At 49.2% G+C, this 21,996-nt stretch overlaps 1 protein-coding gene across 14 annotated transcripts in view; it reads right to left on the bottom strand.

The window, feature by feature from the left end:
* Positions 1–21,996, bottom strand: part of ADD1 (adducin 1) — a 161,335-nt gene that overhangs the window by 17,086 nt on the left and 122,253 nt on the right. For 3 of the 14 annotated variants that reach the window (XM_075346821.1, XM_075346820.1, XM_075346822.1), the window contains exons 14-17: positions 20,595–20,687; positions 7,452–7,608; positions 5,846–6,169; positions 4,081–4,173 (exon numbers count right to left, since the gene is read on the bottom strand). In XM_075346821.1, the coding sequence (XP_075202936.1) occupies positions 4,081–4,173; positions 5,846–6,169; positions 7,452–7,608; positions 20,595–20,687 (667 nt within the window). Of the gene's footprint in view, positions 1–1,934; positions 1,970–4,080; positions 4,174–5,845; positions 6,170–7,451; positions 7,609–20,594; positions 20,688–21,996 lie in introns of those variants that run through there. The other 11 variants (XM_075346823.1, XM_075346824.1, XM_075346825.1 and 8 more) reach the window with 7 other exon arrangements.

Here is a 21,996-nt window from a genome sequence, read left to right as displayed (position 1 = left end):
CCCGCTTCGTCGGTCTGGGACTGCGGTCCGTGTCGGAGTCCTCCCCGTGGGACCTATGAGTTGACCCAGGAGCTCTTTGCTGCTCCGACCGAGTGGGGCATGGGGGCAATGAATCAACAGTGCCCGGGGCCTGTGTTACAGGTCTGGACTGCAAAGCTTCCAGTATCTTAGCAGACCATCTATCCATAGACTCAGAAAGTTTGTCAGCAAATACTGCAAACTCTGTCCCTGTCACCTGGACAGTGGGGGCCGGAGGTTCCACCTGGGCCGGGGGTCCCACCAGTGGCTGAGACTCCGGCTGAGTGAGTGTCACAGGGGCCGAGCATTGCACACAATGAGGGTAGGTGGAACCTGCAGGAAGCATAGCCGCACATGAGGTACAGGTTGCAAAGTAAGCCTGTGCTTTGGTACCCTTGCTTTTTGCAGACGACATGCTGTTTCTCCTCTTAGAATAATCAGTGAGGATATATAGCCAAACGCTAACAGTGAGGCCGTACAGAGTAAATGTATACACTATAAGCATATAAATATACAATTCGGCACCCAGGGGGACCAGCACCTAGTAACAGGTGCGGCTTACCGACCGCTCCCAGCGGTTGTGTGACCACCAGATCCCTGCCTGGGCCTCCCAGAGCTGTGGAGCTCAGTTGTCTCCCCTCTGAAGTTGTCCAGCGTCTTGTAGCAATGGCTGCCGGCGTTCAGAGAGGAGGAGGGGGCCGTGGGCGTGCCTGTAAAAGTGCGGGAATCTGGTGCCCCACGGTGCTCAGTGAGGGGGGAGGAGGATACAAAGTATGCTCCTGCCCTCAGCGCTGACGTCCAGTGCAGCGTCCCGCCCTTACCCCTGACTGGCAGGCCCGGGGGCGGGAATATGTGGCACTAGGCCGCAAAAGCCGGGGACTAAAGTTATAAGCGCGGCCGGCAAACAAGCGCGGCCAGCGCGGTAGTCCCGGCGCACTAACACACCCAGCAGCTGCTGCAGTGTCTATTACCCAGGCGCACTATGCGCCGTCCCCAAGGGGACACAGAGTACCTCAGAGTCGCAGGGCCTTGTCCCTGATGATACCCGGCTCCTGTCCAGCAGATTCCCCCAGGGGCTGCGGAGGGAGCGCGGTCCCAGCGCCTGGTGACCGGTCAGGATCCCACTTCACCCAGAGCCCCTAAGGGATGGGGAAGGAAAACAGCATGTGGCTCCTGCCTATGTACCCACAATGGGTACCTCAACCTTAAACAGCACCGCCGACCCGAGTGGGGTGAGAAGGGAGCATGCTGGGGGCCCTGTATGGGCCCACTTTTCTTCCATCCGATATAGTCAGCAGCTGCTGCTGACTAAAATGTGGAGCTTGCGTGGATGTGTGCCTCCTTCCACAAAGCAATAAAACTGAGGAGCCCGTGATGCACGGGCGGGTGTATAGGCAGAGGGGAGGGGTTACACTTTTAAGTGTAATGCTTTGTGTGACCTCCGGAGGCATAAGCTATACACCCAATTGTCTGGGTCTCCCAATGGAGCGACAAAGAAAGGGACATGATTTACGGGTGTAATCTGCACTGGAGATTTCGCAGTGTGAGAATCTAGAAGGAAAATCCGCAGTGCATCTGTCCCGTGTGAACATGTCTTTACAGCTCAAAAAGGCATCGTCATATAGTAGGATCGGTTGCACGTTGCTGGTGCCAATGCAATAGTTCACGCCAGACCGCTGATTTGTTTCTTGTAGTTTTCACCCTACTCTACTCCATAGACTTTCCTAGGTCATAAATACTAAAAATCTCAGAAAATCCCCAAAAAAATACCTCCATAACTAAATTTTTGATTTATTTGCAGGTAGTTAATTGAAATTAAAAAACAGAGATGCGATAGAATGAAGCAAAGCACACAAGGGTCCGGGGAAGAAATACGGGAGAGCGGGAATAGGGCTGAAAGAATGAGATGATACTTACTATGGTAACAGGTATTCTTTAGCATATCCATCTCCTGTTTGGCAGCCACAAGAAAAAAAAAAAAAGAAAAAAAAAGAAAGAAAAAAAAGCACAAATAGAAAAAAAAAAAAAATCTAATGCATTCATCGAAGATGTTTTATAGTCAAATGAATAGCGGCAGCGACAAATCGAGATGATTTAGGTGAGAAGTGCAGAGGTGAATGCAGATAACTCACAGACATATGACCTCAATATGAAGAGGGGGCAGGGTGCACACACAACAGTGCCGACTGCACACACAGGGGGGCGGCCGAGGGGAAAACGCTCTTATTAAATTAATTTTATAGATTTTTACATCTGATTTCTATCTATACACACACATGTACAGTATATCCCAAAAGTGAGTACACCCATTACATTTTGTAATTTTGAACGCAGATCCACTCATGCCTGTGAGGCACACATGTCAGCTGTACAAATCAGCTGACATGTGAGCGGATCCCCGCCGGCAGCAGCCAGTGGGGATTACACTATGGTGGTTTAAGACGTAATATTACTGTCTACGGTCATTATGGGGTTAATATTTCTCTTCCATCCTCCATGATGACACCCCGGAGCTGGTGGATGTTAAAAGACCTTGCGCTCCTCCATCTTCCATTTGAGGAGGTCTCACAGATGGTCCACATAGTTTAGCTCTGGAGACACTTTGCCAGGCCAGCACCTTTCCCCTCAGTTTCTTTAGTAAGGCCGTGATGGTTTTGGAGGTGTTTGGTGTGCTTCAATATGTCCCAGTACATGTTGGCATTCATGGTTCCCTCAATGACCTGTAGCCCTCACAGCTGGCAGCACTTACGTAGCCACAAACCATGACAATCCCACCACCATGCCTGATTGTAGGCAGGACACATTTGTCTTTGGGCTCCGCACCTGGTTGCCACCACACACATTTGACTCTTCTAAACCTTGGTCTCATCGGACCATAGAACGTGGTTCCAGTAATCCATGTCCTTCGTCTGCTTGTCTTGAGCAAACTGTTTGCAGGCTTTCTTGTGCATCATCTTTAGAGGCTTCATTCTGGGATGACAGCCATACAGACCAATGTGATGCAGTGGGTGGCGTATGATCTGAGTACCGACAGGCGGACCGCCCCACCCCTGTAACCTCTGCAGCAATGCTGACAGCACTCATATGTCTATTTAAAAAAGATGACCTCTGGATACGATGCAGAGCAGGTGCACTCAACGTCTTTGGGTGACCATGGCGAGGCCTGGTCCGAGTGGCTCCTGTCTTGTTAAACCGCTGTATGGTCTTGGCCGCCGTGCTGCAGCTCAGTGTCAGGTTGTTGGCAATCTTCTAATAGCCTTGGCCATCTTCATGTAGAGAAACAATTTTTTTTTTTTTTTTTTAGAGAATGGTTTGCCATGAGGGGCCATGTTGAACTTCCAGTGACCAGTATGTGAGTGTGTGTGAGAGATAACACCAAATGTAACACACCGACCCTCCATTCACATCTGACACCTTGTAACACTAATGAGTCACATGACAATGGGGAGTGAAAATGGCTAATTGGGCACAATTTGGCCATTCTCACATAGGGGTGTACTTTCCTTTGTTTCCAGCAATTTAGACATTAATGGCTGTGTGTTGCGTTTAGAGGACAGAAATTTACCCTGTTATACAAGCTGTAACTGACACTGTATATTGAAATCACAGGGTCAGATCTTCAGTGTTGTCCTATGAAAAGATTAATAAAATATTTACAAAAATGTGAGTGGTGTACTCACTTTTGTGGTACACTGTATGCATATTTTTTTTTATTCTTTTCCATACATATTTTTTTATAAAATTGGGTCTGAATATGGGAAAGTGGAGAGATAAGGCTTCACCAGCATATAAATCTAATGTAGAAGCAGACATGGAAAGGGGACCTCTCAAACAAAGATCACTTTATTATATATATGTCTTGTCTGCGCACCGTCGGGTACTTGGTGTCCTGAGCACTTGTCTTGATTAAGCCAGATAGACGAGGTCAATATTACACAGAAATAGAAACATCCGGAGGTTTGAGAAGCTTACACTGGGTCATGTATCTTCATAGGACTCCTGGCAGTGTCAGTCTGTATAAAATAATGTGACCCCCTCGTATACAAAGAGCGGCAGACATACCTTCCTCATGCTTGATGGGAGTGCTGGGGGGGGTGCGGATTAGGGAATGGTCAAGAGGTATGTCCTTCTGTTCCGTCAACTCTTCTGAGGGTCCTAAACACATGAAACCTTGTGTTACACAATATGCAAACACGTTCTCCAAACCGTACACACTGTAAAGAGGAAAACTGCACACAAGAGAAAGAAGATGGAACATTTCCAGACTCCACAATCCTCCAAGGAAAAAAAAACCCCAAATAGCTGTATATATAATGTGGTGTTCCCTGCGCCACAAATCACACTCCAGTATCTGACCTAAACACGATACAGATTCTTGTAGGGGCGTGTACACCTCTTCATGAATCAGATGCATCTAGCTCCAGCCCAATGCCAGTCTTGATGAATCTGGCCCATTATGCACCCTCTCCACCACAAAGCGCACACCCACACTGCAAAGCACACACACCCACACACTCACCCCCAACGCCGCAGAGAGCGCGCACACACACACTCACCCCCAACGCCGCAGAGAGCGCGCACACACACACTCACCCCCAACGCCAGAGTGCGCGCACATACTCACCCCCAACGCCGCAACGAGCGCACGCACACACACTCACCCCCAACGCCGCAGAGAGCGCGCACACACACACACACACACTCACCCCCAACGCCGCAGAGAGCGCGCGCACACACACACACACACACACACACACACTCACGCCCAACGCCGCAGAGAGCGCACCCACACTCACCCCCAACGCCGCAGAGAGCGCACCCACACACACTCACCCCCAACACCGCAGAGAGCACGCGCGCACACACACCCCCAACGCCGCAGAGAGCGCGCGCACACACTCACCCCCAACACCGCAGAGAGAGCGCGCGCGCGCGCACACCCCCCCCCAACGCTGCAGTGCGCGACACACACACACACACACACACACAACTAGCCCCCAATGCCACAGAGCTCGCATAGACACTTGCCCCCATCACTGCAACACACACACCTAATGCTGCAGAGAGCACACAGACACTGGCCCACAACGTAGTTGTATAGAGGCCATGAGTGGATGCAAACACTGTATGGTGACAAACGATTGATAATAGCATTTTCCAGTCACCATACAGTTTACATATTATCAGTATTCACTTTACAAGAGTAGACGTGTTGCTGTTGATTATGATATCAAGGCTATATCACCCAGGCTTTACCCAGGCTGATTGTCAGGAACAAGCCTTAAGATGAAAAACGTGAATTTTGTTTTTGCCTTAGGTTTTGTGTGAAGCAGAGACCGACAAGCCTTAGGTCCCGTCACCGCCGGCAGGTTATTCAGCATGGCGCACAATTTATATATGCATGTTCCCTGAAATTCAAGATGAGGGAAAACTTTGTAATACAGGCATTAACAATTGTGACCTGCTTCTGTTGCTGCCAAAAAAATGTTCTACATTTTTTTTCCCCATTGAAATTTTGGAGTCTGGAACATGCTAAAAATGAACAAAATGTGATCATCTACTTAAATTACCCATCACCGGGGTTAGCAGACAGATACTGCTGCGCTAGAACAGAGATCCAGAACCCACCATGTGTGGACACAGATACAGCATAGATTGACGTTTCATTTTGTAAATCACATAGGAAAAAAAAAAAATCAACTGGCTCTGATCAAAAAAAAGATTTAGTAGATAGCAAAGAAATGTTAAGCGTTTAGAGATCCCCCACACCAGATTCCCCGAGGTGCAATCAGCGATAAGAGATGTTGGTGGCCCGTGGTGGATGTACCTGCGGTATCAGGCACGGGATTAGAGCTGATGTTTAGAGCTCGGATGACGGCCGTGTGAAACTCTCTGTGTGGAGACTCCAGATTTTGTGTCTTTTCTAGAGAACCGTCCATGTCCTTCCCTAACCCTGGAGTAGACCTCTCAATCACCGGGAAACGTTCACCTTCTTTCAGCACTTCTTCCGATACATCTGTTGGCCGAACCTTGGCCTGATCTTTATTTTGGGCCAGTTCTACTTGAGGCTCTGTAGACTTTGTATGGGGACCCCTCAAGTCCGTACACAGAGCTGGTTCCTCCATAACGCCGCAAGTTGGGGTGGAGGCAGCTAGGATGTATATAAATAAGGTAAACTCTAATGAAGAGTCAAAAATCAAGACTATTAACTACAACTGGTAACAAGAATGACTCCCATCTCTTACTTTCACTGGCTTTTCTACATAAATCTCGACAACTGGCGTTGGGTGGCAGGCAATGCAATACGCACAACTTCTAAAAGTTCTAAAAATTGACAAGTGCGCTTGCTCCGCAAGAGGAGGCAGCCCCCTTTAAAGACAAATTTATATGTTTTGTCCAAGGAGGTAATAAAAACATTCCTAGTCATGTAATTCCATCAGCAGCCCCTCCTAAGCCATGACCGGTTACAGTCTGGAAAATAAAATAAAAAAACAAACAAAAAAAAAAACCCCACAACAACAGCTCCTGAGACCTGTGTCTCAACTGACAGAGGAGACGTATCATAAGCACACATGCTGGAGTTGCTGTAGGCGGCCTGTGATACAAGAAGAAAATCTCCTTGGATGATTGCGAGCACACAGACACACTCCTCCAGCAGCTCACGGGTATCTGTGCTTACAATACAGCTCCTGGCAGTTGAGACACAGGTCTAGGGAGCAGTGTTTTTTTTTTAGATGTCCTGTCCTCAGATGTGACTAGGACAAGCTGCTGTTTGAATTACGTCTTCGGGGCTAATGAAACATACATTATAAGCAACACACAATTGCGTAGCAAGAAGCCAGAGGGCTGTCAAAGTTAACTATTCCTGGCTACTGCAACAAGATGTTGGCTGTGTACTACCACTGGTGGTGATGGCATGGGCACACAGCTCCTGCGTCATCCACAGCTGCTGTTAGTTGAATCCATACATGTTACGGTATGGTAAGGGCAGTACGGTAGCTCAGTGGTGAGCACTGTTACTTTGCAGCGCTGGGGTCCTAGGTTCATATCCCACTAAGAACAACATCTGCAAGGAGTTTGTATGTTCTCCCCGTGTTTGCGTGGGTTTCCTCTGGACTCTCTGGTTTCATCCCTCACTCCAAAGACCATACTGATAGAGAATTCAGATTGTGAGCCCCAATGAACAAAGTAATGATCAAGTAAAATAAACTCCATGGATTTAGGGCTACCTTCAACCTTAAAAACAACGATACTATGATTATGCAAGGTTGTCTTTTGGCCCTTCACATTCAGGGGCAGATTACACTACAAAGTGGCAAAAAAAAGTTTAGGAAATACATGTATGGGTGTTCCCATAGCACATGGTATTTTATATTGCCAGTTTTATTGTCCGTGTGCTTTTTCTGTACTTTCCATAGCCTTCATGCACGCACCTTCAGCATCTCTCTGCTTCCGCTCCACTTCCTTGCGATACTCTTCTAGCTCTCGGTCCGTCAGTTTGTTGAAGGGGTTTGGCCCGGCCGTGCTGACTATGACCCTTGGCTGGTACTCCTTCTCGATAATTGCCTTTGAAGCAGTTATCAGCTCTCCCTGAAAAAATGTATTTAGTCACATGTTTATGATATAAATGATTTTTATGCGCTAATTAATTGTAAGAGTTATGAAAATATTCCCAAAAATGCAAACATTTTTCATTTGTAGACTACCTCAACTAAGCAAGTGACTGATCGAAAGGCGGACTTGTTCAGTAGATCATAGGCAGCCACTTACAGGTGCGAAAACACGCCGAATGTCACATCTCAAATCGGCAAATATTACAGTTTAATAAGTCGGAAAATATATAGTTGTGTCCACAATCTAATAAAATATTCCCAGTGATGTAATTCCATCAGCAGCTCTTCCTAGTCATGACAGGCCGCAGTCTAAAAACAAAACCGCTCGCAAGACCTGTGTCTCAACCGACAGAGGAGAAGGGTCACAGGCACACATACTGGCGCTGCTGTAGAAGGCCTGTGACATAAGAAATAAATCTTCCTTCGCTCACTGCGTGCACACAGTCACACACGTCTCCAGCAGCGCACCGGTATGTGTGCCTACAATACAGCTCCTGTCAGTTGAGACACAGGTCTCGAGAGCAGTGTTACTTTAGACAGCCGGTCCTCACATGTGATTCAGCCGCCGTAAAGAAGTCAGCATTTCTATATTACAAATGAAAAGATTAATGGATGCCAATTTGCATTTTATATCATAATTGTTAATGATCTAAATCGTTGCACACTTTACAGGGGGCGGAAGAAGACCCGTGTGTAAGAACTGTTCTGGAGCCCTCAGCACACACCAGATACCTAGATCTCAAGCAAATAGGCCATGTTCTTGCGCTGCTTGCAACCCACCAAAAAGATGAGCCATGAAATTCAGTCCTTAGATGTAATCTAACAGGATGACCCCCTTATCTATGGCAATCTGTGAAACGCCTCATTTCATTACGGTCGGATAATTTAGGCCCCAGGATTGTAATTGTGCTTTTAAGAGCGAGCACAACACCCCTTGTCGTTAGAGGAGGTGCTGCCGGCAATATGCAAATAAAGCTTTCTCCTTCACGATACTGCAAATATTCAACAGGGTGCATTCATTAATGCATCAAATTTTTAGTTGAACAGTAAGAATTGGGGTAAATACTAACATGAATGAACAGAAGGCTCCAACAAGTGCCATGCAAGAGCAACAGGGCATGTCCAGAAGCATGCAGCCCTATGACGGGTAGCTTCACTTCCACGATGATGTGTTCTGGATGTGCCACACCGCCATCATGCGACCAGCGGTGAATGTACAGTGGATGACATGGCGTCTGTGTGACTGTCAGTGGGCAGTGTACCGCGTCGTGTTGGACTCACTGCCTCAGTGTCTATAAAACCACCATTATAGTCCAGGAGGGGGCACTGCACAGGTTATGGTTTCTAGACTGGACACCTCGCTGTAGTAGGGTCACACTACATCCCTAGATATGAGCAGCCTCCATCACGTCTGGTCTGTGCTGCTTCGCAACGTACTTAACTGAAATCTTGTGGCTGGCGTGGTTTACCTCCCTGCAGCGGTCACGTGCCGCCTTACCACTCAATCACTGGCACCAGCAGGTTTTTTTCTCTACACGGTACCACCGCTGAGTGGCTGCGGCGGTCTTGTGTCCGCGGCAGGGAAGTGAACGGACGGCAGTGCCAGTGCTAGCGGAGGAGTACTGGTTAATCTAAGCCATGTCCTTTAGTGCTGGGAATTATTTTATTTTCGCTTATAGGCTATGGAGTTAGTCTGTTTTCTCAGTAACCACGTAACAGAGCCACAGCTGATCAGATGAGTGGCAGATCTCACCTCTGACTACAGATAACCACGCACTACTGTAAAGAAAAAGTAATGCGAGGAGCACGTAGCTTCCAGGAAAAAGGGAAAATCCAATTTTTTCAAACCATTAAAAGCGATCATAGAATCGTAGAATATTAGAGTTGGAATGGACCTCCTGGGTCATCTAGTCCAACCCCCTGCTCAAAGCAGGATTCACTAAATCATCCCAGACAGATGTCCGTCCAAACTCTTTTAAAAGACTTCCATTGAAGGAGAACTCGCCACCTCTCGTGGCAGCCTGTTCCACTCGATTACTGTCAAAAAGTTTTTTCTAATATCTAATCTGTGTCTCCTCCCCATCAGTTTCATCCCATTGCTTCTAGTCTTTCCTTGTGAAAATAAGAATAAAACTGATCCCTCTACAGTGTGACAGCCTTTAAGATATTTGTAGACAGCTCTTAAGTCTCCTCGCAGTCTTCTCTTTTGCAAGCTAAACAATCCTAAATCTTGTAACCGTTCCTCATAGGACCTGGTTTGCAGACCAGTCACCATTCTGATCACTCTTCTCTGAACTTGCTCCAGTTTGTTGATGTCTTTTTTAAAATGTGGTGTCCAGAACTGAACACAATATTCCAGATGAGGTCTGACCAAAGAGGAGTAAAGGGGGGATAATGACTTCACGTGATCTAGAATGTGTGATTCTGTTAATACATCCTAGAATGGTGTTTGCCTTTTTTGCTGCTGCGTCACACTGTTGACTCATGTTCAGTCTGTGATCTATTAGTATACCTAAGGGTTTTTAACACATGCTGTTGGATAGCTCCATTCCTCCCATGCTGTATATGCTCTTTTCATTATTCTTGCCAAGATGTATGACTTTGCATTTCTCCCTGTTAAAAACCATTCTATTAGTTACTGCCCACTGTTCCAGCTTGTTTAGATCTTGTTGAATCCTCTGTCTCTTCTCTAGTATTGGCTATTCCTCCTAGCTTTGTGTCATCAGCAAATTTAATCAGTTTACCCTTAATACCTTCATCTAAATCATTAATAAAAATGTTGAACAACACGGGGCCCAGGACAGAGCCCTGTGGTACCCCACTTGAGAGAATCTTCCAACTGGATGTGCAGCCATTTATGACCACTCTTTGACTCCGATCACTAAGCCAGTTACAAACCCATCTAACAGTTGCCTTCTCCATTCCACACTTGGTCATTTTTTCAATAAGGATTGTATGAGATACTTTGTCAAATGCTTTGCTGAAGTCAAAATATACTATATCTACTGCATTTCCCTGATCCACCCAGTCAGTGATTTTGTCATAGAAGGAAATTAAGTTAGTCTGACATGACTTATTAGTCTGTAACTTCCAATGTAATCAGCTACATTGCACATAGAACAGAGCATATAAAAGGCTAAAGGAAAGAAAGCGGCAACGCATAAGGCCCCTTTCACATTGTGTTCCCATCTCCCTTCAGTGGTCCTTTCGGGGCTTCCGTCTGAAACCCATCATGCGTATGCGCTGACGGAGCCATTGACTATAATGGAGCAGACGGAGTCACTGTGTGCTCTGTGTACTATTTTCAGAATACACTTAATGGAGGCCTGTTAAGGTGAACTCTTACAAAGTTCCACAAGTTGCCTACTGCCTGATTCTAATTGGTGTGGATCGAGTGCATGCTTGAAAAATGAGATCAGACACACCGTCTGATATTCATCTTTCCTCGACCAAAGTCGGCCCAGACTGCTTTATTTCAACTGAAGCATGCCCTGATATAACCTTGGAAAGGGGCATGTCTGGATGTGTTCATTGGTCAGTGGGTTGAACAATGTGTTAGTCCATGAGCTGATTGGTGGGTGTCATCGTAGGCGGGTCTATAACGTCATTGGATGGATCCATGGGGATGCTGATGGGAGGATCTGTCGTCATCTGGTGGATTCATGTTGATAGTAGGGTCTGTGATGTCATCGGTGGCCATCTTAGTTATATCTGAAAACCTGGCTAATTTATACAGAATCGATTTCATTGAACACACTTCTCACAATCCTCTGCATACAGAGGTTAATTAAGTATTTGATCTACTGGCTCTCCTCAACAGGTTGTCACCCAGATGTAGTAGACTGCCTCTGGGTGTCCGCCTCCAGAAAGCATACACTCCTGAAAACGGTGCACAACAGAGAACATGGTGACTCAGTCTGCACCATTATAGTCAATGGCCGCTGTCGGCGCATACGTCCGAAACCTGTTTTTTTTTTTTCAGGGGGGTACAGATGGAAACCCGACAGAACCACTGAACAGAGATCAGAACGAAATGTAAGAAGGGAATTTTGTTACTTACCGTAAATTCCTTTTCTTCTAGCTCTTATTGGGAGACCCAGACGATTGGGGTATAGCTACTGCCCTCTGGAGGCCACACAAAGCACTACATCAAAAGTGCAAGGCCCCTCCCCCTCTGGCTATACCCCCCCCGTGGTATCACGGGTTCTCCAGTTTTAGTGCCAAAGCAAGAAGGAGGAAGCCAATAACTGGTTTAAACAAATTAACTCCGAATAATATCGGAGAACTGAAAAACCGTTCAACATGAACAACATGTGTACCCGCAAACAACAAAAAAACATCCCGAAGGACAACAGGGCGGGTGCTGGGTCTCCCAATAAGAGCTAGAAGAAAAGGAATTTACGGTAAGTAACAAAATTTCCTTCTTCTTCAGCGCTCTATTGGGAGACCCAGACGATTGGGACGTCCAAAAGCTGTCCCTGGGTGGGTAAAGAGATACCTCATGTTAGAGCTGCAAAACAGCCCTCCCCTACGGGGGTGTCACTGCCGCCTGCAGGACTCTTCTACCTAAGCTGGCATCCGCCGAAGCATAGGTATGCACCTGATAATGCTTGGTGAAAGTGTGCAGACTGGACCAGGTAGCTGCCTGGCACACCTGTTGAGCCGAAGCCTGGTGACGTAATGCCCAGGACGCACCCACGGCTCTGGTTGAGTGGGCTTTTAGCCCTGAAGGAACCGGAAGCCCCGCAGAACGGTAGGCCTCTAGAATTGGTTCTTTGATCCATCGAGCCAGGGTGGCTTTAGAAGCCTGCAACCCCTTGCGCGGACCAGCGACAAGGACAAAAAGTGCATCGGCACGGCGCATGGGCGCCGTGCGGGAAATGTAGATTCTGAGTGCTCTCACCAGATCTAGCAAACGTAAGTCCTTTTCATACCGGTGAACCGGATGAGGACAAAAAGAAGGCAAGGATATATCCTGATTAAGATGAAAAGAGGATACGACCTTAGGGAGAAACTCCGGAATAGGGCGCAGCACTACCTTGTCCTGGTGGAACACCAGGAAGGGAGCCTTGGATGACAGAGCTGCCAGCTCAGACACTCGCCGAAGCGATGTGATCGCAACAAGAAACGCCACTTTCTGTGACAGCCGAGAAAAGGAAACTTCCTTCAGAGGCTCGAAGGGCGGCTTCTGGAGAGCAACTAGTACCCTGTTCAGATCCCATGGATCTAACGGCCGCTTGTACGGGGGCACAATATGACAGACCCCCTGCAGGAACGTGCGCACCTTAGAAAGACGTGCTAGACGCTTCTGAAAAAACACGGATAGTGCCGAAACTTGCCCTTTAAGGGAGCTGAGCGACAAGCCCTTTTCTAACCCCGATTGCAGGAAGGAAAGAAACTTGGGCAATGCAAATGGCCAGGGAGACACTCCCTGCGCAGAGCACCAGGATAAGAAAATCTTCCACGTTCTGTGGTAGATCTTAGCCGAATTCGACTTTCTAGCTTGTCTCATTGTGGCAACGACTCCTTGAGATAATCCTGCAGATGCTAGGATCCAGGACTCAATGGCCACACAGTCAGGTTCAGGGCCGCAGAATTCTGATGGAAAAACGGCCCTTGGGACAGTAAGTCTGGTCGGTCTGGCAGTGACCACGGTCGACCGACCGTGAGATGCCACAGATCCGGATACCACGACCTCCTCGGCCAGTCTGGAGCGACGAGTATGATGCGGCTGCACTCGGATCTGATCTTGCGTAGCACTCTGGGCAAGAGCGCCAGAGGCGGAAACACGTATGGGAGCTGAAACTGCGACCAATCTTGAACCAAGGCGTCTGCCGCCAGAGCTCTTTGATCGCGCGACCTCGCCATGAATGCCGGGACCTTGTTGTTGTGCCGGGATGCCATTAGGTCGACGTCCGGCACTCCCCAGCGGCGACAGATTTCCTGAAACACGTCCGGGTGAAGGGACCATTCCCCTGCGTCCATGCCCTGGCGACTGAGGAAGTCTGCTTCCCAGTTTTCTACGCCTGGGATGTGAACCGCGGATATGGTGGATGCTCTGTCCTCCACCCACGTTAGAATGCGCCGGACTTCTTGGAAGGCTTGCCGACTGCGCGTCCCTCCTTGGTGGTTGATGTATGCCACCGCTGTGGAGTTGTCCGATTGGATTCGGATCTGCTTTCCTTCCAGCCACTGTTGGAAGGCCAGTAGAGCAAGATACACTGCCCTGATCTCTAGAACATTGATCTGAAGGGTGGACTCCTGCGGAGTCCACGTCCCCTGAGCCCTGTGGTGGAGAAATACTGCTCCCCACCCTGACAGACTCGCATCTGTCGTGACTACTGCCCAGGATGGGGGCAGGAAGGATCTTCCCTGAGACAATGAGGTGGGAAGGAGCCACCATTGTAGGGAGTCCTTGGCCGTCTGGGAAAGCGAGACTTTCCTGTCCAGGGACGTTGACTTCCCGTCCCATTGGCGGAGAATGTCCCATTGAAGTGGGCGCAGATGAAACTGCGCAAAGGGAACTGCTTCCATGGCTGCCACCATCTTCCCTAGGAAATGCATGAGGCGCCGCAAGGGATGCAACTGGCCCTGCAGTAGAGATTGCACCCCTGTCTGTAATGACCGCTGCTTGTTCAGCGGAAGCTTCACTATCGCTGCTAGAGTATGAAACTCCATGCCAAGATACGTTAGTGATTGAGTCGGTGATAGGATCGACTTTGGAAAGTTGATGATCCATCCGAAAGACTGTAGGGTCTCCAGCGTAGCATTCAGGCTGTGCTGACATGCCTCTTGAGAGGGAGCTTTGACCAATAAATCGTCTAGGTAAGGGATCACCGAGTGTCCCTGAGAGTGCAAGACTGCTACCACCGCCGCCATGACCTTGGTGAAGACCCGTGGGGCTGTCGCCAGACCAAATGGCAGAGCTACGAACTGAAAATGGTCGTCTCCTATCACAAAACGTAGAAAACGTTGATGTTCTGTAGCAATTGGCACGTGGAGATAAGCATCTTTGATGTCTATTGAGGCAAGGAAGTCTCCTCTGGACATTGAGGCAATGACAGAACGCAGGGTTTCCATCCGGAACTTCCTGGCGTGCACATGTTTGTTGAGCCGTTTTAGGTCCAGAACAGGACGGAATGAGCCGTCCTTTTTTGGAACCACAAAGAGATTGGAGTAAAACCCTTGCCCTTGTTCCTGAGGAGGGACTGGGATCACCACTCCTTCCGCTCTTAGGGAGTCCACCGCCTGCAGCAGAGCATCTGCTCGGTCTGGATGTGGGGAGGTTCTGAAGAACCGAGCTGGAGGACGAGAATTGAACTCTATTCTGTACCCGCGAGACAAAATGTCCGTCACCCACCGGTCTTTGACCTGTGACATCCAAATGCCGGAAAAGCGGGAGAGCCTGCCCCCGACCGGCGATGCGGAGGGAGGGGGCTGGAAGTCATGAGGTAGCCGCTTTGGAAGCGGTACCTCCATTTGCTTTCTTGGGGCGCGTGTGAGCCCGCCACGAATCTGAGTTTCTTTGCGTCCTCTGAGTCCCTTTGGACGAGGTAAATGGTGTCTTGCCGGAACCTCGAAAGGACTGAAACCTCTGCTGCCACTTTTTTTGCTGAGGTTTGGTTGTTCTGGGTTGTGGTAAAGAGGAGTCTTTACCCTTGGACTGCTTAATGATATCAGCCAATGGCTCGCCAAACAGTCTCTCTCTAGATAAAGGCAAACTGGTTAAACATTTTTTGGAACCAGCATCTGCTTTCCAGTCCTTTAACCACAAGGCTCTGCGCAAAACTACCGAATTGGCGGACGCCATTGAGGTGCGACTGGTAGATTCTAGGACCGCATTGATAGCGTAAGACGCAAACGCCGACATCTGCGTGGTAAGGTGTGCCACTTGCGGCACTGCTGGATGTATGATAGCATCCACTTTTGCTAAGCCAGCTGAAATAGCCTGGAGTGCCCATACGGCTGCGAATGCCGGAGCAAACGACGCGCCGATAGCTTCATAGACAGATTTTAACCAAAGGTCCATCTGTCTGTCATTGGCATCTTTAAGTGAAGCGCCATCCTCCACTGCAACTATGGACCTAGCTGCGAGTTTGGAAATCGGGGGGTCTACCTTTGGACACTGGGTCCAGCGCTTGACCACCTCAGGGGGGAAAGGGAAACGCGTATCTTTAGATCGTTTAGAGAAACGCCTTTCTGGGTGAGCGTCGTGCTTCTGGATTGACTCTCTGAAGTCAGAGTGATCCAAGAAAGCACTCAATTTACGCTTGGGATAAAGGAAACGAAACTTCTCCTGCTCCGCAGCCGCCTCTTCTGCTGAAGGGGCTGGGGGAGAAATATCCAACAGCCTATTGATGGCTGAGATAAGGTCGTTCACCATGGCATCCCCATCAGGAGTATCCAGGTTGAGAGGGGTTCCAGGAATGGATTCCTGATCACTCTCATCAGACGCATCACAGGGAGACTGATTGCGCTGAGACCCTGAGCAGTGTGATGACGTCGAGGGTCTTTCCCAGCGAGCTCGCTTAGGGTGGCTGGGGCTATCATCTGAGTCATAATCCTCGGCCTGTGAAGCCGGGGACCCCCCTGTGGGCTGGATTAATTCCAAGTGAGGGGGACCTGAGGACAGAGGCCTCGCCGTGCCCAAAGACTGAGCCCCATGCATAGATTGCAAGGTTTCAAGGATTTTTGCCATAGACACAGACATATTATCCGCAAAAACTGCAAAGTCTGTCCCTGTCACCGGGGCAGAACTTACAAGCGTCTCAGCCTGGGTCACTACCTCTCCTGACTCCGGCTGGCGAAGCAGCACCGGGTCGGAGCATTGCACACAATGGGGGTCATCGGAGCCTGCTGGTAGATTAGCCCCACATGCAGCACACGCAGTATACACAGCCCTAGCCTTGGCAGCCTTGCGTTTTGAGGATGGCATGTTGTTGCTTCCACAGAGGGATCTGGGAGATGCAGCCAGAAGCGACCTCACAGTGCAAGAAATACAATATCTCTATATCCTACACAGTACACCGATACACCGTGAGGCACTAGAGGGACCAGCACAGAAAAATCGCTTACCGCCCGCTTAAAAAGCGGGTGTGTGGTCGCCAGATAGCCCCTAGTCCAGGTCTCCCAGAGCCTTGCGTCCTTCCTCCAGCCAGACTGCATGTAATGGCTGCCGGCGTCCTGAGAGAGAAGGGGGGCGGGCCCTGGGCGTTCCTGGCTAAGAGCGGGAAGCCTGCTTCCCTCTGTGCCTAGTGTGAGGGCTGGAGCATGTAAATCAGGCTCCAGCCCTCGTCGCTGCTAGCGAACAGCGTCTCTCCCCTACCCTGATTGACAGGGTGGGGGCGGGAACGAATCGGAGCTGCCGGCGTCCTAGGCCCAAAAAGCCGGGGACTCAATTTATAACCGCCGCCGCCGTAAAAGCGCGGACGGCGGATCCCCGGCGCACCACAAGTCACAGCAGCGCCGCCCGGTCCAGAGGGGGTCGGCGCTGCGTTCCCATACACAAAAAATCCCCCAGTAATCTGTAGGGACACTAACTCCAACGTTGCGGTCCCCGGCGCACTACAACACCCAGCCAGCCCGGAGTGTGTCTGTGCCTGCCGGGGACACAGAGTACCTGTATGATGCAGGGCCTGTCCCTGATCGTACTCCTGCTCCGTCTCCATCAGGTTCTAATGGGTCTGTGGATGGAGCCCGGCGTCAGAGCTGAGAGGCCGGCAGGATCCCACTTCCACAGAGCCCTACCAGGGGATGTGGAAGGAAAACAGCATGTCAGGCTCCAGCCCTGTACCAGCAATAGGTACCTCAACCTTACAACACCATCCAGGGGTGAGAAGGGAGCATGCTGGGGACACTATATGTGTCCTCTTTTCTTCCATCCGAAATAGTCAGCAGCTACTGCTGACTAAAATCTGTGGAGCTATGCATGGAATGTCTGACCTCCTTCGCACACAAAGCTAAAACTGGAGAACCCGTGATACCACGGGGGGGGTATAGCCAGAGGGGGAGGGGCCTTGCACTTTTGATGTAGTGCTTTGTGTGGCCTCCAGAGGGCAGTAGCTATACCCCAATCGTCTGGGTCTCCCAATAGAGCGCTGAAGAAAAGGGGCCTTACTGACCCATGTTTGACTAGGAACCAAATGTTGATTAGTAACGCATTGCCGGTTTCCTTCCTTTTATATGCTCTGTCTGTACCATGTGCAATACGTTTGGACACTTGGACTGGAAAAAATTGGATTTTCCCTTTTTCATGGAAACGTTGTGCTGGTCGCATTTCGGTCTTCGTGGATTCCTTGAAGTTTATGACCGGGCACATCAGATAGGCGAGACAACTTCTGCAACTCGCGTACTTCTGTATCTTCACAGCAACCCTGAAGAAGTGTGGACACGCCACGCCAGCCATGTACACATATTTGGGATAAATTCCACATACAGTATAAACAATGGGAAATGTGGCCTGGCATCAAGAACGACAACCGAGGAGCCATTATTTATAGGACACCAGTCTACAATGTCCTCCTATTCCAGTGGTCACATGTGTGCATCAGACCGTATTGTTTAATTTGGGCGTTTTTTTTTTTTTTGCACTGTGCCGTATACACACAGCAATCTTAGGTGGTGCGGTCATACATTGAATTTTTTTTTATAGGCAAAACATGTTAACTGTGCAGCCAAAAATGTCTTGAGAAAATCTGATAACGTGTAAGACCCTTGGAAATAACTTCTATCTTGTGCCAATAATGGCAGATACCAAGATTGAAAGTGGTCCAATAACAGACTGGTCGCTGGGGGTCCCATCTGACTAGACTGATCCATTCATTGTGTACAGAACTGCCGAGGATAGTACAGCGGTTGAGGACAGTGCTCAGCTATCGCAGACTAAAGGCTGCTTTACACGCAGCGCCATCGCTAGCGATGTCGCTCGTGAAAGCACCCGCCCCCGTCGGAGAAGCGACGGGGTGGACAGGAGCCGCAGGATTGTCACTCCCACCATGTTGCCGGCAGGACGCAGGTACGTTGTTGTTAGTCGTTCCCGGGGTGTCACACGTAGTGATGTGTGCTGCCTCAGTAACGACGAACAACCTGGCTCCTGCACCAGCAACGATAATTGGAAACTGAACGACGTGTCAACGATCAGGTGACTATTTTTGGTCGTTAACAGAAGCTCGTAGCTGTCACACGCAACAACGTCGCTAACGAGAACGGATGTGCATCACGAATTCCATGACCCCAACGACATCTCGTTAGCGATGTTGTTGCGTGTAAAGCCCGCTTAAGCCCGGTCCTCCAGATCCCTAGACAACCCACCAGCGCTCACAAAGTAACTTTTGATCTTGGTTAAACTTGCCGTCAAGTTAAACAATGATGGAACCTGAGGTCCAGATTCCGGAGATGGGGGCGGCTGAGCCAAGGATTTATTTGGAGTCCTGCTGGAAATCTTTTCCTAGTAAGGGGCAAGTAGTTTCCCCCCTCAAGGTTTTCTTTTGGCCTTTACTTTAGGATTAAAATATGGACTGCTGCTCCAAAATCAACCCTAAAACTGTGATATGCATCTAATAGGAGTTGGAGTAGGGGTGCAATGGAGCTGCCCAACTATACAGTAGTGGTGCTGCCTCACTTAGCTTATCCAATGCTGAAATGCCCTTATCCTTTAAAGGGAACCACCTGTCAGCAGAAATTTCGCCCAAAACCTAAAAGCTTCCCCCTCTGCAGCTCCTGGGCTGCATTCTAGAAAGGTCCCTGTTATTATTGTGCCCCCTGTGAGACCAAAATAAAGACTTTATAAAGTGGTACCTTTTTGTATTCAGATACTGTAAAGGTGACACGGGGGCGGGCTTTCTGGCGTCCGTTATTCTGCCTCCTGGTCCTGTATGCCGCCCCCATCGCTCCTTTCCATAGCTGATGACACCGCCCACTGCTCCAGCCATCCCCGCGCATGCCCAGTGCCAGTCTCACAGGACTGAGCAGTGTGATCGCTGGTGACGTGTGCGCAGACAAGTGATTATGGACGGGACTGTGATTGTTATCAGCAAGTACCCGCCCATAATCTCGTGAGTGCGCAAACCTCACCAGCGGTCACGCTGTGCTCAGGGTAGTGCTAGACTGTATGGGCTGCTTCCAGGGATGACGTCCCTTTTGTCACGTGATAGTATTTTGAACACGCCCCTATCACGTGACAAAAGGGACGTCATCCCTGGAAGCAGCCCATACAGTCTAGCACTACCCTGAGCACAGTGTGACCGCTGGTGAGGTTTGCGCGCTCACGAGATTATGGGCGGGTACTTGCTGATAACAATCACAGCCCCGCCCATAATCACTTGCCTGCGCACACGTCACCAGCGGTCACACTGCTCAGTCCCGTGAGACTGGCACTGGGCATGCGCGGGGATGGCTGGAGCAGTGGGCGGTGCATCAGCTAAGGAAAGGAGCGATGGGGGCGGCATACAGGACCAGGAGGCAGAATAACGGACGCCAGAAAGCCCGCCCCCGTGTCACATTTACAGTATCTGAATACAAAAAGGTACAACTTTATAAAGTCTTTATTTTGGTCTCACATGGGGCACAATAATAACAGGGACCTTTCTAGAATGCAGCCCAGGAGCTGCAGAGGGGGAAGCTTTTAGGCGAAATTTCTGCTGACAGGTTCCCTTTAAAGTGGTCTTCCCCCTTTCAGGAAAGCTCTAAAATGATAAGCAGAGCAGATATTCACCCTCCCCGGGTACACCGCTGGGTCTCGGCTGGATGGAGGGACATCATGTCGTGCCTCTACACGGCCGCTGAGCTCAGCGATGATGTGCGGAGCTGACGCCAGACCACCAAGATCCAAGCAGCATCAGAGAGCTCGCGTTTGCTACAGGGCAAAAGCCTGATGTTTTTTGGGGAGCATTTTCAACCCTCTTTAAAGTATCTCAAAAGCAGAAAAATGTAGAAGAAAAAACAAAAAAAAAGGGCTGTATATACCTTTCTAACTGAGTGGATTTTAGCTGGACTAAAGGTCTGCTCTGACAGATCGAACCCATCAATAGTTTCCGAACAGTCTGAGAGAGGAGCGTCCTGAAACAGCAAATTGGGGAAACACAGCAGACCAGAGCTGACGTACAGCGAATAACAGAGGACATGCAAGCCGACCGACATGGCAGCAATGGGGGGATGGAACATGCGCGCAGCAGCCGAAATGTGAACCATGCCGATGACTGCAAAAGAATCAGACGTGGCTGAGAAGGAAGAAAGGGCGGGAGGGGGCGACATCCAACGCCAAAATCAAACACAAGGCCCCGTTCTGTATGTGCCAATACTCTGAACCAGCCGACAGATTGTGTATCGGGTTTCAGGACAGGTGATTGCGCTTTATGGCTGCAATAAATGTTACATTGCCTCCTGTCATATCTGACGGCCGTCTGCGCAACATGAACTTTTCAGATTATGGAAGGTTAGTAGGAGAAAAAAAAAAAAATGGAAGCGATCAATATCCTAGAGAGATGGTAAATGATACAACAGAGTAGGATTGCAGCACTCATATTTGCCAGTGATGCCCGGGGATGAACAGGTCACATCTGTGGTCATCTGCGGCGCAGGCAACGGCTGACAAATATGCAACGTGTCTATATACAAGCATGAAAACCGCCAACAGGTGCATCTGTAACAAAGGGTTAAATATATAAAGTATAGTATAAAGAAACCCACACAAAAGTGGTCTTTTCAGATGACATCGGTGGAGTCCGTGAGCCCACTGCAAACCTGAACCAAATGCTCCCATCCCAATGTCAAACATGGTGGTGGCAGTTCCCGTCCCAATACAGGCCATGATTGCACCTGTGATCTAACCCTTTCATGACCGGACGTGGTTTTGGGTATTTTTTTTTTTTTTTCGCACTATTGTTAGTGCCTCTCCTTCTTCCAAGAGCAAATTTTTTTTCTCGCCGAAAACCATGTGAGGGCTTCTTTTTTTGTTGGACAAGTAAGGCTGCGCTCCCATGATCAGGGTTCACAGAGTTTTGCGTTGTACAGTACAAGCACAGTGGTTGGTATTTCTAGAAATCCCGTGCCCACTGTGCATTTAGTGCCTGCAGCATAAACTGACCAGCGGTGTGGCTTCCCGTGCTGCAGCATGTCAATTATTTGCTGTGGAGCCGCGAGTGTTCTCCGCAGGGAGAACGCAGCGAGAGACCGCAACTGCGGTCTCCTGCAGAGGAGACTCACAATCCTGCAGGTCAGCACCCGCCACGTCCAGGACGCAGGGGGTCCTGATCACATGTACGAACCCAAAGTTTTGGAATTAGGTTATTCACTGTACCATATAATGCACTGAAAAAAACAATTTTTTAAAAGTGGTGAAATAAAACTAAACAAAATACAATTCTGC

The sequence above is a fragment of the Anomaloglossus baeobatrachus genome, chromosome 1 (assembly GCF_048569485.1).
Source record: "Anomaloglossus baeobatrachus isolate aAnoBae1 chromosome 1, aAnoBae1.hap1, whole genome shotgun sequence".
NCBI lineage: Eukaryota > Metazoa > Chordata > Amphibia > Anura > Aromobatidae > Anomaloglossus > Anomaloglossus baeobatrachus.
Note: the sequence above shows the minus strand (reverse complement) of the source record. Positions and strands in the feature narration are given on the sequence as shown.